Raw genomic sequence first — 14,604 nt, 5'->3', positions numbered from 1 at the left:
AATTCTAGCGGGATCACAGTCTGGAATGTTCTGTCTCATTAAAATAGCTTAAAAGATTACATGTGCATTTACTGAAAATGTGTTTGCAATAAAAACGAGATATTACAATGTAAGCACCACAGCGCTGCTGAATGCTCGATTCTGATTGGTCAGAAAAAGGAGGAAGTGTTTTTTAGCGGTTCCTCTGTATTCTGACAAGCAGAAGGGTTTTTGTTATATAAAGTAATACTTCGATAATAGATCAGTAAATTTTGTTGTCATAACGTGACGAGTACCGGATTTAACGAGTTCCGTAGCCAACAAGTACCGACGTATTGTATACCTGCGTTAGAGTCTGGTGAGGGGAAAGGAACTTCCTCTCACTGCTTTAAGAACAGGAACCAAACTTGCTCTATGACGATGTAAGTACGAGGTGATATAAAAAAGTTTGGAGACTAGTTTTGCAACATGCCAACAGATGGCAGCACAAGGCTTCACGCACATTCACAGGGAGCACCAACCTTCACAAGTCAGTTTGCCAAAAGACATCGTCCTGAGTACTTCGGTAGCTAAGACAGAGCGAGTCTCCAAACTTTTTGATGCCACCTTGTACCTCTACAAGGCATGGTAAGGGTGATGTATATTTGTGGCCATATGTAGACCTTCTGACGGAACGCGATTATGTATTCTGGTGAATGGGTGGGCAAGCACGCAAGCCCACTTTTTGCTAAAGGGAACACTCTGGCATGACACCATATGGGGAAAAAAATAAATAAGCAAACAATTAGACAAATGAACAGCTAAATGCAGATACGGAAAGACAGCGAGATCCAGATGTCCACATGCACAGCGCGGGAGCTACAGATGTGTGCTGCATCTCCAGGTGAAAATGAGGCATGCTGGGAAGCAGGTATGGGCCGATCGGCTGCCAGCGCTCAGGGTGCATACATTTGCATCGCTTATGAGCCACGGGCTCTCACTGCCTGCCGTTTTGACTTGTTTTTTTATTGTTCGCTTTTGCCTCCTGATCGCTCGTTCTCTCTCATTAAATCGGCCTGTTTTCTCTTTCGCTCGTGCTTTTCTATTAAGTTATGCCCCCGCCTTCTCCGTACGATGAACAGAAGTGTTGGCACGATTGAAAAGAATATGTGCAAACTCTCAAAGGCCAAAAATTACATCACGATTCAGTCGTGCTGCGTTTTGTTCACAGGGAGCTTGCGAAATGTGCGGAGAACAATCAAATACGAAATGATTCCGCATGAAGCCGAGCTTTCTGTGATGGAGGTTTATATAAAGAAAGTTCATATCAAGAAATCTAGATCAGGGAAAAGGCAAAAAGCGGTATAGAGGTAACATTGCTCGTCTCTCATAGAAACCAAGAAAATGCACCCACATGGCTGGCTTTCACTGTTGATCTGCTCACATCATGACTGATATTTCTCCTATTATTTTATAAAATCTTTACTTATTGCAGCCTCCTATATGCGTTGCTATTCTTGTCTTGTCTCAAAATAGCCTCGGGTTACCATTTCGAGTTTTCAAGTAGGAAAATCAGCCGAGAGTGTTCAGCCAAAAGGAAATATTTTTATAGTAAATTAAAGGAAATAAAACTGGCTCATCTTCTATCCATTGTGCAATGATAAATAATAACATAATACCAAAAAAATGGTTAAGCATCAGCAATCAGCCTGATTGACGTCTTCCCACGTTTGTGCTTTTCAGGTTCAGAACACTGTTTCCGGAATTTCACAGCCCCGACTGGAGTGATCGAGTCGCCCGACTTCCCAGACAAGTACCCCCACAACCTGGAATGCTCCTACATCATCATCACCCCACCTCAGACAGAGGTTACCCTCACCTTCAAGACCTTCGACTTGGAGAATGACCCCTTGCTGATGACTGAGGCTGAGTGCAAATATGACTGGCTGGAAGTGTGGGATGGGCTGCCCCAGGGTGAGATCCTGCATGCGTAGCATTGCTTGTGGTGTAGAGGCGAGGATGATGATGGATTGGGGCGGGTGGCACTAATAGAACAACGTGCTTGCAAGGCTAGTTCATAGACCAGAATTATGGACATTTGTCGAGACTGTTAGTATGTTAGGTAGGTAAAGAAAATACCACTGTTTTTAGGTGGAGGTTTCTTGAGGTAAACTTTTCTTTGGAAAAGGTCACAATACTTGAAAGAGTCCAGAATATCATTTATGAAGTCAAAAACTGTTAGTATCTTAGTAATCAGCATTTACACTCACCAACTGAAGTGAATGCTGTAACTGGTAAAGCGTAACAGTGCTTGAAAGACAAGTTTTCTCCAAACACCCTGAATAACTGGATTACCAGGTTATCTTTGGAAAGCTTGTTTTAATAAATAAATTCAGAACAAAAGAAATAATTCATACTTCCAGAAACTGAGGTATTTCCTGCAAAAAATACCTTCTCACCTCTTCTTCAATGATCTATGGTTTGGAGAGCGGGTGTCAAGTGTTCACTTTAGCTCAAGGTCTCAGGAATGTAGTACTGACACCTCTATGGGGCCAGGAACTTCCTCAATGGCTTATTTCCTGTTTTCTCCACCTCTAGCTCAAGTCACTCCCCTTTGTATGGTCTCTCCCACCTCAGGGCATTCTTATCTGAGGATGCGCTTCCTTCTTTGGAACAGAAGAGGAGTGATTTATCATCAGAGCAGAGATAACGAGCAGGAGATTTTTGCACTGGTGTCAAATGAGGCAAGCATGTGGGTGTCAGAGTGGTTTGTGCATTTCAGTGGTTTCATTTATGGAGATCTTACAGATAAATATAATCTGGTGTGGGCAAAACACTGCCTTTTATAGCAGGGGTGGGTGACGAGGCAAAACACATAAAAAAACAAAAAAAGTTTTCTATTTGAACTCCTCTGCCATCCAACAAATCTTAAGAATTAAACATGAATGTGGTCCAAATTCTTAAATTTCATTCATGAAACAGCTGACTGCATTTCCACATTTCCCAAGAAAATGTATCTTGGATAGATATAATGCTGTAGAAGTCTGTATGCAGGGAAAAAACATATTCCGAGGGGAATGGATGACCAACCATGTTTCATCACCTATCAGAAAAGCAATACATGCCTGAACGTATTCTAAAACGATTTTATTTCGCTGATCTTGTATACAGGTTTATGGTGTTCGTGGGCAAGTGTTACCTTTGAAATCCGCCCTGCCATCCTATCTACCATCCTCTGTCACGATGTAAACTGTTGATATAAGCAATCATCATAAACCTGCTGGGATTTCTATCAAAATCCCTTGAAAATAACCATAAAGCCAATATCTGGATGTTATGACTTGACAATTCCTTGTGCCCCAAGCAACCAAGCTTGACATCACATGTCTCAAAACGGCAAAAAATGCACAGGCCTCAGTTTGCATCACTCCTAGAGGTGGATAAACTCTTTACCCTAGCGCCCAAGACAAGTAAATTGCATAGTGTATAGCGTGTATAGCAACGTATAGCATAAATCTTCGGCTTCTTAGAAAGTGGTCTCTTTCCTTATCCACCAGAGAAAGCAGGGAAAAAATGCCCTCTCGACCCTTTTTACTTCTTATGCATGTTTAATGAGTGTGCCGCACTACACGCAACAACCAATAATGCATTTTGATCATACGTAGGAGGCATTTCGACTAGTTAAATGAACGTATCAACTTGTACAAATGAAAGATGCAGGATTTGGAATTGTTGCCAAGCTGAAAACAGAGCAAAAATCCATAGTCTGGGCACGGATTCTTTTCGTCACCAAGAATTTGGGTCCGCGTTAATGCATTCGACAACTTCTACATTGTTGTTCATTTGCGTTAGACTGTATAATTACCACGAGGCTGGGCAGCACCGCGGCTATGTTCCTTGCTCGACTAGCTAGCTAATTTCTAGCTTGTACATCACTTCTCTCTCCCCTTAAGGAGATGTGTAATCAGTCCTCTTTGCCGTGTGAAAGCTAATAAGACCTGGCTTTATTTCCAAATCAATAAAAAGTCATTTGCTTCTGTATTAGCTGGGTGTTTTGGTCCATCTAGAAACAAGCTTGTACCATTTATTTTAAACACCGCTTGCTGATTAAGCCTTATTTCTTTCATTTAAAGCCTAAAGCACTTCCTTCTTCTCAACAAGATTGAGGACCTCATCGTTGACCTGGAAAACTGCACATTATTTTGATAGAACCTCAAGAACGTTTAAGTTTGGGCCTAATTGACGGGTCTGATCAGTGGATCTACTGGGACATGGGGACACACTTGTGGTTGGACCATGAGATAGGGACAGGACAGTGTAACTTGTGTGTTATAAGTGTGGTATAAGGTCCTTTTTAAAAATTCGCCCTCCTCCACAGTTTCGCCGCTGATTGGTCGATATTGTGGCATGAAGATCCCTCCGGAGATTGTGTCCTCTACGGGGCTCCTGTCTCTATCCTTTCACACCGACATGGCAGTGGCCAAAGATGGCTTCTCAGCACGCTACAACATGACTCGCAAAGACGTCACGGAGAGTAAGTGTGATGCGTTTATTGCTCATGAACCCACCATTTTAATGGAACTCCTCAGGAAATCGAGGAGTCCGAGTATCATTGTTTAGCGTTTAGCATATTCTTCTCTTTATTTCACCATGTTCATCGTGTCTTGTTTTTCAAAGTAACCCAATCTCATCATTTTCAACCTTACTCTGTACCTTTTAGAAGGAACAAAAACCTACCTTTGTTTTCTTCCTCCATAGGCTTCCCCTGCAACTCTGCTTTTGGCATGGAGTCAGGAAAGATCTCAGATGAGCAGCTTTCCGCTTCCTCCTCGTTTTACGACGGGCGCTGGCCTCCTCGCATGGCCCGTCTCAACAACGAGGACAACGCATGGACACCTGCAGAAGACAGCAACAAGGAGTACATTCAGGTTACTATCACACGGATGCCATTAAACCTCCGAAACGCTCCATAAGCCCTGTGTTTGTTGTCTCTGCAGGGAGTAGTCATGCGTGAAAAACCTTACTATATTTCTAACAGTTTGTGTGATGGATGAGGGCACGATCAAAATACAGGTTTAACCATTTCCCCCCCCAGCAATCGTGATTTTGCTTGGAATTTTCGTTTGACGAGGCCTGAACCTGGAATCCTCGTATTTTTTTTGGTTGATTAGAAGCAGGTGTGAGGTTTGAAAACAGAAATCAAAAAACCTAACCAAAACAAAACAAAAGGAAACACTGCCCTTATACTGCCATTCTTTCTCTCCACCTTCCTTTCAGGTGGACCTGCACTTCCTGAAGGTTCTTACGGGGATCGCGACGCAGGGGGCCATCTCGAAGGAGACGCAGAAGTCGTACTACGTCACCACTTTCAAGCTGGAGCTCAGCACCAATGGAGAAGACTGGATGATGTATCGCCACGGCAAGAACCACAAGGTAAGCAAAGCAAAGGGCCATTTCATCTTCGCTCCAGGAAGCTGCCCGCGGGAGGAACCGCTCATCATTACAACAAGAACCAGACGTGGGCTATTTTACTGCTGAGAACCAAGAGCTGGTTAAGGGTTTTTATTAAAAGCAGAAGTGCGATTTTTAATACTTGCCTATTCCAAGAATAGATTTCTAACTGTATATATGTTTCTAGAGGAGGCATAGCCATTGGTTCACAATAAGCCTGGATCTCATTCACTAAATCTCACTCGAGGTGTAAGAAAATGTAGCCTTGCCATGTAAGAAAATAGTTCCTGGTCTTTAGAGTTGGGAAAACTTCCTTAGATGTTATAATGAGAAAACCTTGAGAGGAACCAGACTCAAAAGGGAAACCTCATCCTCATTTGGGTGACATCAAGAGTGTGATTATAGTCTTTAAACAATACAGAACACTGAAGAGTGAGAACTAACATGAGCCTAAAATCATGGCTTTGAGGATTTTTCTCGAGTACCACACCAACACAAGCACTTGCATTTTTTTATTATTATTATTATTATCATTATTATTATTATTATTATTTAACCATTTTGATTCTCCATCATTTTTTAAGTATTTGATTCTAAGCAAGAACTTTCACTCATTTCTCTAGAAGCAGTTTTTCTAAAATGCCATTGTTACATTCCATTCGAGGTCATTAGATTAAAAGCTGAAATCCAAAACGCCCCAGAGGAAGTAAAGGTCCTGGCTTTAATTGAGGCGTCCGTTGATGACCGAGCCTAAATGAGCGCCGGGAGACGTGACCTCGGTCCCAGGTGACCTCCGCATTGATCCATCGACAGAGAAAGTGACATGGGAACAGGTTGAGAGATGGTTATCTGGAGAGCAGGGAACAATGGGACCCTTTGTGTGTCTATCTCTAAAAGGACACAAGCTATGCCTGTGCACTAACGGCTAAAAAACACACCTGTACGACCAGTCACACGTGTCCAGGCGACCTGTTCGGTGTTATGTCCTAATATCGTGGTGTTTCTAAAATCAGAAAATATTTGGGCTAGTTCCAAAGCAGGTGAAAAGTTCCTGGTGGAATGCGGGACCAAGATCATACCAGCTTTTTAAATGTTTTCACGTCTTGGAAACAAATGACCCGAGATACACCTGGTGACACCTACAAGATTTTTGAAATTCAGAAAAATGGCAACACCCCTAATACTCTAATATGCGCCGATACACCAAAGTTCTTGACCTACTCAACTGGAGCTCTAATTGAGAACCTGAGAATGTAGCAGTAACATGCAAGCAAATAGTTCCTGGTCTTCAGAGTCGAGTTATGCATGTACTTTATTCGCCAGCAGAAGGCTTGTAGACTGCCAACATATTGCTGTGTGAGTAAAAATAAAAAAATAAACGACTGGTTCGGCTGCATCAAATTGGATATTCAGCGGCACGAGGAAAGCACTCGATCCAGCCGACGTGAATTTTTGACGAAACGTTACACACTGAAGCGTGAAGTATGTACCATTCATAAAGCAAATGAATAAAGGAAAGAATACTGCAAACACTCCATTGTGTTTTTCATGCAACACACTTGTATTCGATTTTTTTAAAGATAACTCAAATCCGAACATGAGGCCAGCTCTTATTCCTGAATTGACTCGCCCATCCGATGCCCCCAATGAGAAATACTCAAGACGACCACAATGTGAGGAAGCAATTCCAGACTTCCTTTCACATCCAAGCAGATGATCGGACTCGCAATAGCCAATGACGCTCTTGCATGCCATTTATTATCGAACATTCCTCCAAAATCCATCTTACGAGGCATGCAATCTCTGGCACATGCTCAAGGCTGGAGAAAGAAACAGCACACAAAGCAATTTCGTTTCTCTCCTCGATCTGAGAGTGGAAGTGTGAGGCGGAGTAATGGAGAGAGTTATTGTCATTTTTCTTTACACTCGGTGACACAAAGCTCGAGCAAAAATGCGGTTCTGTATCAAGTGTCTGAATATATGAGATATATGCATGTGTATACACGCACGCTCGCACTTCTCTATATTCTATATATTTTCACTTTCACACACACAGTGGACTCACACACAGTGGACCAATTTCTCATCTGCATGGCAAGTGGCCAACTGAAACCAGCTCGACATCTTCATCCGAACGGAGATGAAATAAGGGAGGAAAGCGAGGGAGGGGAAAAACACGAGGATGAAAAGAAAGTCCATCCACAATAATGTCTTCAGCAGACCGGCTTGAGTGCGTCTCCCTCTGGTGTCATTAAACTTGGACCATCTGCACAGATCTTTTTGGTGTGTCCCCCCAAACTCTGATACTGTACCCATTTCACATTTTTGACCAATCCTAGAGAGGTTTAAAGATTTATCCAATTCTTGTCTGCTCTCTAGGTTGTAAGCCCCGCCCACACTGCATAATAAACATGCTTCGATCCCGTGCAACTTTGTCACCTGGACGAAGTTTTCAGGAAAGTCTGTTTTTTTACATTCCTGGAGGAGTTGTTTGTTCATAATTAGTCTGTATTTATCCACTTACTGTAACTAGCTAACTAGCTAGCCTTGCATCCAAAAGTCAAGTCAACAAAAACACACATTAGCTAGCATTTGTTCCCTCCTGTAACGTCCGAGCATGATCAGGAAGAGTTCTATTTGATAGCATTATAGCATTCGGAGAGCTAACCCCATGTGCTGCGAGACACGTACAGACTCCTGAAGCAAATGTCTCGAGGAAGCACAATGGAGACATGATGAACCCACTTGAATGATTCAGCTAACTCTGGCTAGTTGTTTCCGTCTGAAGGGGTAGATGGATAGAGTACATTTGGGGAGGGGGGAATCGCCGGGGGACCCCAAAAACCTCACTCACAAAAAAAAAAAAAAAACACTGAAACTACTTTCACTAAAGAATTCTAACCAATACACTCGTGGTTAACTAGCAGCTATGCTAATGGCTTGAAGACATTAGGAACAATAATGTACGATTTCTTCTGGTAATCTTTTCAATTCACATGATGGAACATTCTAGAATAAGTGTTTTTGTCCCCCCTCATAGAAAATGTATTGTATCTCTCCATTGAAAAAACAAGAAGCCACACTTTTGACATTTAAACATTTATAAAATTGTCCCATATACAAGGTCTGAGCTTCCCGGGTCTCGTTTTCGTAACTAATTAACCTTTGCTCTTAGTAATTAGGCGTATTGGTGCAAGTCAAAGACCATGATGGAGGTGCTGCTGGAATCAGCGAGCCTCAGGGGAAGTGAAGGAGAAGCACAATAGTGTTTAGTAATTAGAGTCTTCAGAAGCCCTGTGGTGTTGGGTATCATTTTTCATTTTCCCCAAACTGTCATGGGTGGGGTTGGTTGGTTGTTTTGCTGGTTGGTTCAGTGTTTGGATCATCGTTTAGTTGGTTGCTTGTTTGGTGCATTTCGTTCATTTTTTGGCGATTTCATCCACATGTTTAAGTTACAGCTACATCAAACACGAAAAAAAACAAAGGCAATTTTCCAAGCAGCTGAAACATGGCCACGAAATCAAAGATCAACTTTTATTCATTTTGAATTATTAAAACAACTCAACATAATTCTGATTTATTTTATTCAACTGATTTTCCCCCATTAATACACATGATTTCGTTCCTCTGAATCATATTTAATATATTATTTCAGATTCTTTTGTGTATTTTTGCTACACAGGATTTTATTCTTCTAAAGTTATTTTAACTTGTAACTTGCAACTTTTTACGTTTTCTGCCACATCTTATTTTTAAGCAATTTACATACTTTCATATTCATTTTATTTATAAGTGCTTTTATATTTCTTTCACAAAAATGGTTCTATTTGTTTAAATCTTACTAATGCTCTTTAAAAAAAAAAATAATTATATATATAAATTATGATTTTTATTTTTTCCAATTCCATACCTCTCTCTAAATGTCACTTCATAATAATAACTTTCTTTTTCCGGGATCTCTACCCCCAAATCATGACCTCATTCAGCAGAGTTCACTCTAAGGTTTAAAGCCTGTCCTGACCATTCTATTTCTTCATGGGAATGTTTTTCTTATCGCTCTTTTCTCTTTACCCTTTTCTTTATTCTTATCTCAGCCTTATCATTTTTCATGGTGAAAGTATATGAGAGAGAGAGAGAGAGAGAGAGAGACACTGCGGTGAAGTTTATGCTGTCGTGGTAAATTCACACACAAGTCGGACGCGTTTCTTTCTTTTTTTGTTGAAAATGCAACACCAAACAGCATCTGATGCGTCTGCATTTATTGATGAGGCTGATAAATGAGTATCGAGATCTGACTGGACAAGTAATCACATGCTAACCTTCACACCTTCACAGATATTCCACGCCAACACAGATCCCTCAGAGGTGGTCCTGAATCGCATTCCTCAACCCACCCTGGCCCGCTTCATCCGCATCAGACCCCAGACATGGAAGAACGGCATCGCTTTGCGCTTCGAGCTCTATGGCTGCCAGATCACAGGTGTGTGTGTGTGTTTTATGTCAAAATCGGTGGATCTCCAAAAAAAAAAAAAACTTTAAAAGGTGTGCATTGTTTAGGGAGTTTGTACAGAACCCTGGTGTGTTCTCCAGGTCTTTAGGCAGGTCAGGGTCAGAAAGAGCTTGAGGAGCCAAGAAGGTCCAGGTCTCCTTCCTACTGAAATTTAGAAGCAATATGATTGATCGGGTATCTGTATTATAATTGGACGCAATTCCACACTGGATCATACCTCCTGCAGTGACTCTCAAGGTCACTCCCTGCTCTGACTCAATTGTCTAAAAGAACTGGTTCTTGGTTTGCATCCAATTAAATCCGAGCTATTTTCCGACTTGCTAAGTGCTTAGTTAATATGTATGCGGAAAGATGTCAAGCCTGAAAACCTGTCCAAGTCCTTTCACCGATCGCGCTTTCCCATCCCACCGTTCCCAGACGCCCCGTGCTCCGAGCTCCAGGGTCTGCTCTCCGGCCAGCTTCCCGACTCGCAGATCACAGCGTCGTCGTTTCGAGATCTGCACTGGGCCCCGAGCACCGCACGTCTGGTGGCCAGCAGGTCCGGCTGGTTCCCCGCCCCACGCAGCCGCTGGCAGGAGAGGAGTGGCTCCAAGTGGACCTGGGAACGGCCAAGAAAGTGAGGGGCATCATCACTCAGGGAGCGAGAGGCGGAGACGGAGGGACGAGCTCGGAAAACCGCGCCTTTGTTCGGAAGTACCGCCTGGCCCACAGAGTGAACGGCAGAGACTGGAACTTCGTGATGGACAGCAAAACCAGCACGCCTAAGGTCAGCGCACGGGGGGCTTTTAGCGGTTCGAATGAAGGAATAATATTTATAATATTTTAAACAAATAGATATTTTCTTTATTTATTCACATATTTATAAAATAATTATTAACAATGAATGACGGAAACAGGAAAAAAAAAAAAAAAAAAAACACTTCACCTGTGTTCTGAGCTGCACGGCTTCGGGAAAAAAGCTTTCACCGGGTGATTTTTAAACGCACGACGATGCCAATAGATAAACTCCCAAGAGAAATAGTTGTGAAAGGAAGGAGGAAGACAGTGAACAATGACTTTCTTGGTTGGCTACTGTTTAGATACAAGCCGTTGTAACGCGTTGAGTCTGGGTGAAGGGAGAGCTCGCTAACTCCAGTTGCAAATGAAATCATATAAGCACAGACAGGTTTCCAAAACTTGTGCTTTTTTATTTTTCTTGGCAACAGCGTTACGGGTTAGTCAAAGAAACTTGCACATATACATGCAGTAATACGGAAAAATGCAGTGCCAGGCTATTCCCAAAATACCGCTCTGCTCCTTAAGGAAGCGCAACATATTTCACCCGTTACACCGTGTAACAGACACTGTCTTTCATTAAAGCCTGTGTAAAGTTCATCAGTTTCAGTGTAGACACCTGCGGCTTATAGACAGGTGCAGCTTATTTATGTTAAAAATAAAAATCTTTGTAAAATTCGGTGGGTGCGGCTCATATATGAGTGCGCTTTATAGTCCGGAAATTACGGTAGTAAAATTTTTTTTTAATCAATAATTACATTTGAAAAGCTAAAAAAACACGTTTTATTTGTTTGTAAACCAAAAAAATGCAAATACTTATTTGCATGTAAATAAATAGATAGTAAACAATATGAAGCCGTTTCCACATTTAAAAAAAAAAAAAAAAAAAAAAAATCATACAAACTAAAATAGTTTTTGTCAATGAAAAATAAAATAATCCCTGCACACACTCCTCATTTTGCAAATTTTTGTGCAGATTTTCGAAGGCAACGTGCATTTCGACATGCCGGAGTTGCGGCGATTTGAGGAGACCGTGGCTCGGTTTGTGAGGATCTACCCCGAACGCTGGTCTCCCGGCGGCATCGGGATGAGAATCGAGGTTCTGGGATGCAGCCTTCCAGGTAGGACGCTACGGAATACCGGATACGGGATGGAGCAGGGGTGATCTTTTCCAAAAAAGCGCCGGTGCAGGTTTTCATTCCATCCGATCAAGGGCCACATCCGATAGTCATTCAAAATGAAAATCATTCGATTTTAACAGGTAGAATTTGGTGTGGACTTGCTTGGTTAGAACGAAACCAATGCACCCAACACCAAGCTACCACCTTTGGGCCCCTGAGCAAGGCCCTTAACCCTGAAGCAGCTCAGTTGTAGAAATAAAATAAATGTACGCTGCTCTGGTTAAAAGCCATAAATTTAATTGACGGTGTATTAATAGCTGTGGAGAACAATTTGCTCCTGGTTCTACACGTTATCATGCCGATAAACATTAGTTCTTTTAAATACGTCTCTGTCTTAACGCTCATAAAAAAAAGAGGCAAAAATTGCTGACACTGGAGACTTTTTCCATAAAGGTTTCCACCAATAGCGAGACGACAACCAATCAGAAGGGGGAATTTGAAGAAAAAAAAAAAACACAAAGGAAAAAAAGAAGAGAAGTTGAAGAAGAGGTCATGTCATGTATGCTGAGGGTGGGATATTTGAGATATTCAGTTTACAGGACTGCTGGGAAATTGGCGTAAGGTGTGTGTGTGTGAGAAACGCATTTACCTCTAACCGAACCTCGTGATGATACGATAAGACGCGCAATACAAGTTTGTGTGACGTGAAATCCTGCACATCTGTAACACGGACCTGCCTGCAATCTGGAAAACGTTTGACCCCCCCCCAAAAAAAAAAAAAATAGAAAATACACACACACACACACACACACACACACACACACACACACACACACACACACACACACTTAAATGTATACTCAGTGTGCATTAGTGCAGCGTATCGATTCGTCTTATGGTGATTGAAAGAGCGGTGTGTGTTTGAACATCTGCTTGTGGCAGATTATAGTGTACGGTGAACAACTCTCTCTCTCTCACACACACACACACACATCAATGAATGGTGAGCAACAGAAAGCTTGCCAATAATCTGCTGTGTTCTATTATTTATTGCTCAGCTAATGGCTTGAGCATGTGTGCGTGTATGTGTGTGTGTTTAAGTGTGTGTATGTGTGTAAATGCCATGGGCGCAGTAACACTGCACCATATAGTAATGTCAGCATTGCATTCCCATGTGTTCGACATTCATCTCAGAGTGTGTGCGCGTGTGTGTGTGAATTGCCGATCTCTCATGTGAAACTCTGTTCCGTGTTTCTTCTCCCCGCGATGAAAGACTACACACTCGCAAACAGAGACCTATTGTTCTCTCATTCTATTTCTCTCCCTCTTTTTTCCTCTCCTTTATTTTCTCTCGCTCTCTGCTGCATTTGGCTGTGAAAATGTTTTTGTTTTTCGCTCACCTCACCCTTTTTTTTCCTCGTTCTGTTTCTCATCAGGGAGCACGCTATGCTCTTTCCCAGGCTTGTGCTCTCTTTCTCTCTCTCTCTCTCTCACACACACACACACACACAAACACACACACGCCCCTGGCGGGTGTGTGCTCACATCTGTCAGTGTTTTGCTCCGTGTGTAAAGAATCAGGATTGGACTCCTATTTCAATAAAACATCAGTGTATATTTTTGTACAATAATGTTGGAGGACAATAATCCATCAAATAGGGAGGGTTGAGAGAGAGAGAGAGAGAGAGAAAGAAAGAAAGACAGACAGAAAGACAGAGGGTTACCACTGTGCAATGTTTAGACAACCCCTATACATTATGGAAGGAAGTGGTGTATTGTACTATATAGTATGTTGTGTGTGTGTGTGTGTGTGTCTGTCTGTCTGTCTACCGGTTTCATTTCTTTAAATGCCAACATCATCCGCTATCGTGTGTATATTATGTCACTCCCTCTACTTTGTGAGCCCAGGGAGAAGAGTGTGTGTGTGTGTGTGTGTGTGTGTGTGTGTGTGTGTGTGTGTGCGCATTTCCCAGCATGCCTTGCTACACAGGAGCGCTTTCTACCTAATTGAAGTTCTTGCATTTTTTATTTTTTTTTGTCATATCGTGCTGAGTCAGGAACATTTCACAGAGATTTGGCAGAGAGATGGAGAGACTACAGAAGAAAGGGAGAGAGAGAGAGAGAGAGAGAGAGAGAGAGAGAGAGAGAGTAAGAGAAAGAGAGAGGTATCAAGGGGAAATAGACAATGAGGGGGTGAAATGGTGGAAAGGGTGGCAGTTCTCACTGATGTGTGCTGGCCTGAAAGGTCAAGTCCAGCTGCTGGAACACACACACACACACACACACACACACACACACACACACACACACACACACACACACACGACACACACACACACACACACACACACACACACACACACACACACACACACACACACACACACACACACCATTCCAGCAGACATAATAATATATTGTAAGTCTCCTGTGGCACTAGAAAGGATTTCTAATCTAATGTAATGTAAAATCAATGTGTTTTTGCAGTTAAGTGTGCAGCCTGATGTATTACACTCAAACACACACACACATACACACACACACACAAAATGTGTCACCGTCTTCTCATCTGACATTGCCGTCACATCAAACAAAGGTCAATCATTAGAGGAGCTGACCTTTCTACACTGACAGAGCCTCTTAAGAGCGTGTGTGTGTGTGTGTGTGTGTGTGTGTGTGTGTGTGTGTACCTTCCCTGCGCAATTCTCTTTGTGAAAAACAAAATAAGTGAATACAGTAAAGGGTAAGAAAAAGACTGATCTAAGCGAACGAATTATGGGGAAAAAGGAG

General features: G+C 42.2%; 1 protein-coding gene across 1 annotated transcript in view; it reads left to right on the top strand.

The window, feature by feature from the left end:
• The window catches only part of nrp2a (neuropilin 2a), a 46,650-nt gene that overhangs the window by 22,489 nt on the left and 9,557 nt on the right, over positions 1–14,604 (top strand). Inside the window, 8 exon segments of the mRNA XM_046837400.1 lie at positions 1,702–1,932; positions 4,337–4,492; positions 4,717–4,886; positions 5,236–5,391; positions 9,745–9,889; positions 10,337–10,474; positions 10,477–10,685; positions 11,670–11,814. Of these exon segments, the coding sequence (XP_046693356.1) occupies positions 1,702–1,932; positions 4,337–4,492; positions 4,717–4,886; positions 5,236–5,391; positions 9,745–9,889; positions 10,337–10,474; positions 10,477–10,685; positions 11,670–11,814 (1,350 nt within the window).

Source organism: Silurus meridionalis, chromosome 24 (assembly GCF_014805685.1).
Source record: "Silurus meridionalis isolate SWU-2019-XX chromosome 24, ASM1480568v1, whole genome shotgun sequence".
NCBI lineage: Eukaryota > Metazoa > Chordata > Actinopteri > Siluriformes > Siluridae > Silurus > Silurus meridionalis.
This window is presented reverse-complemented; position numbering and strand designations above follow the sequence as displayed.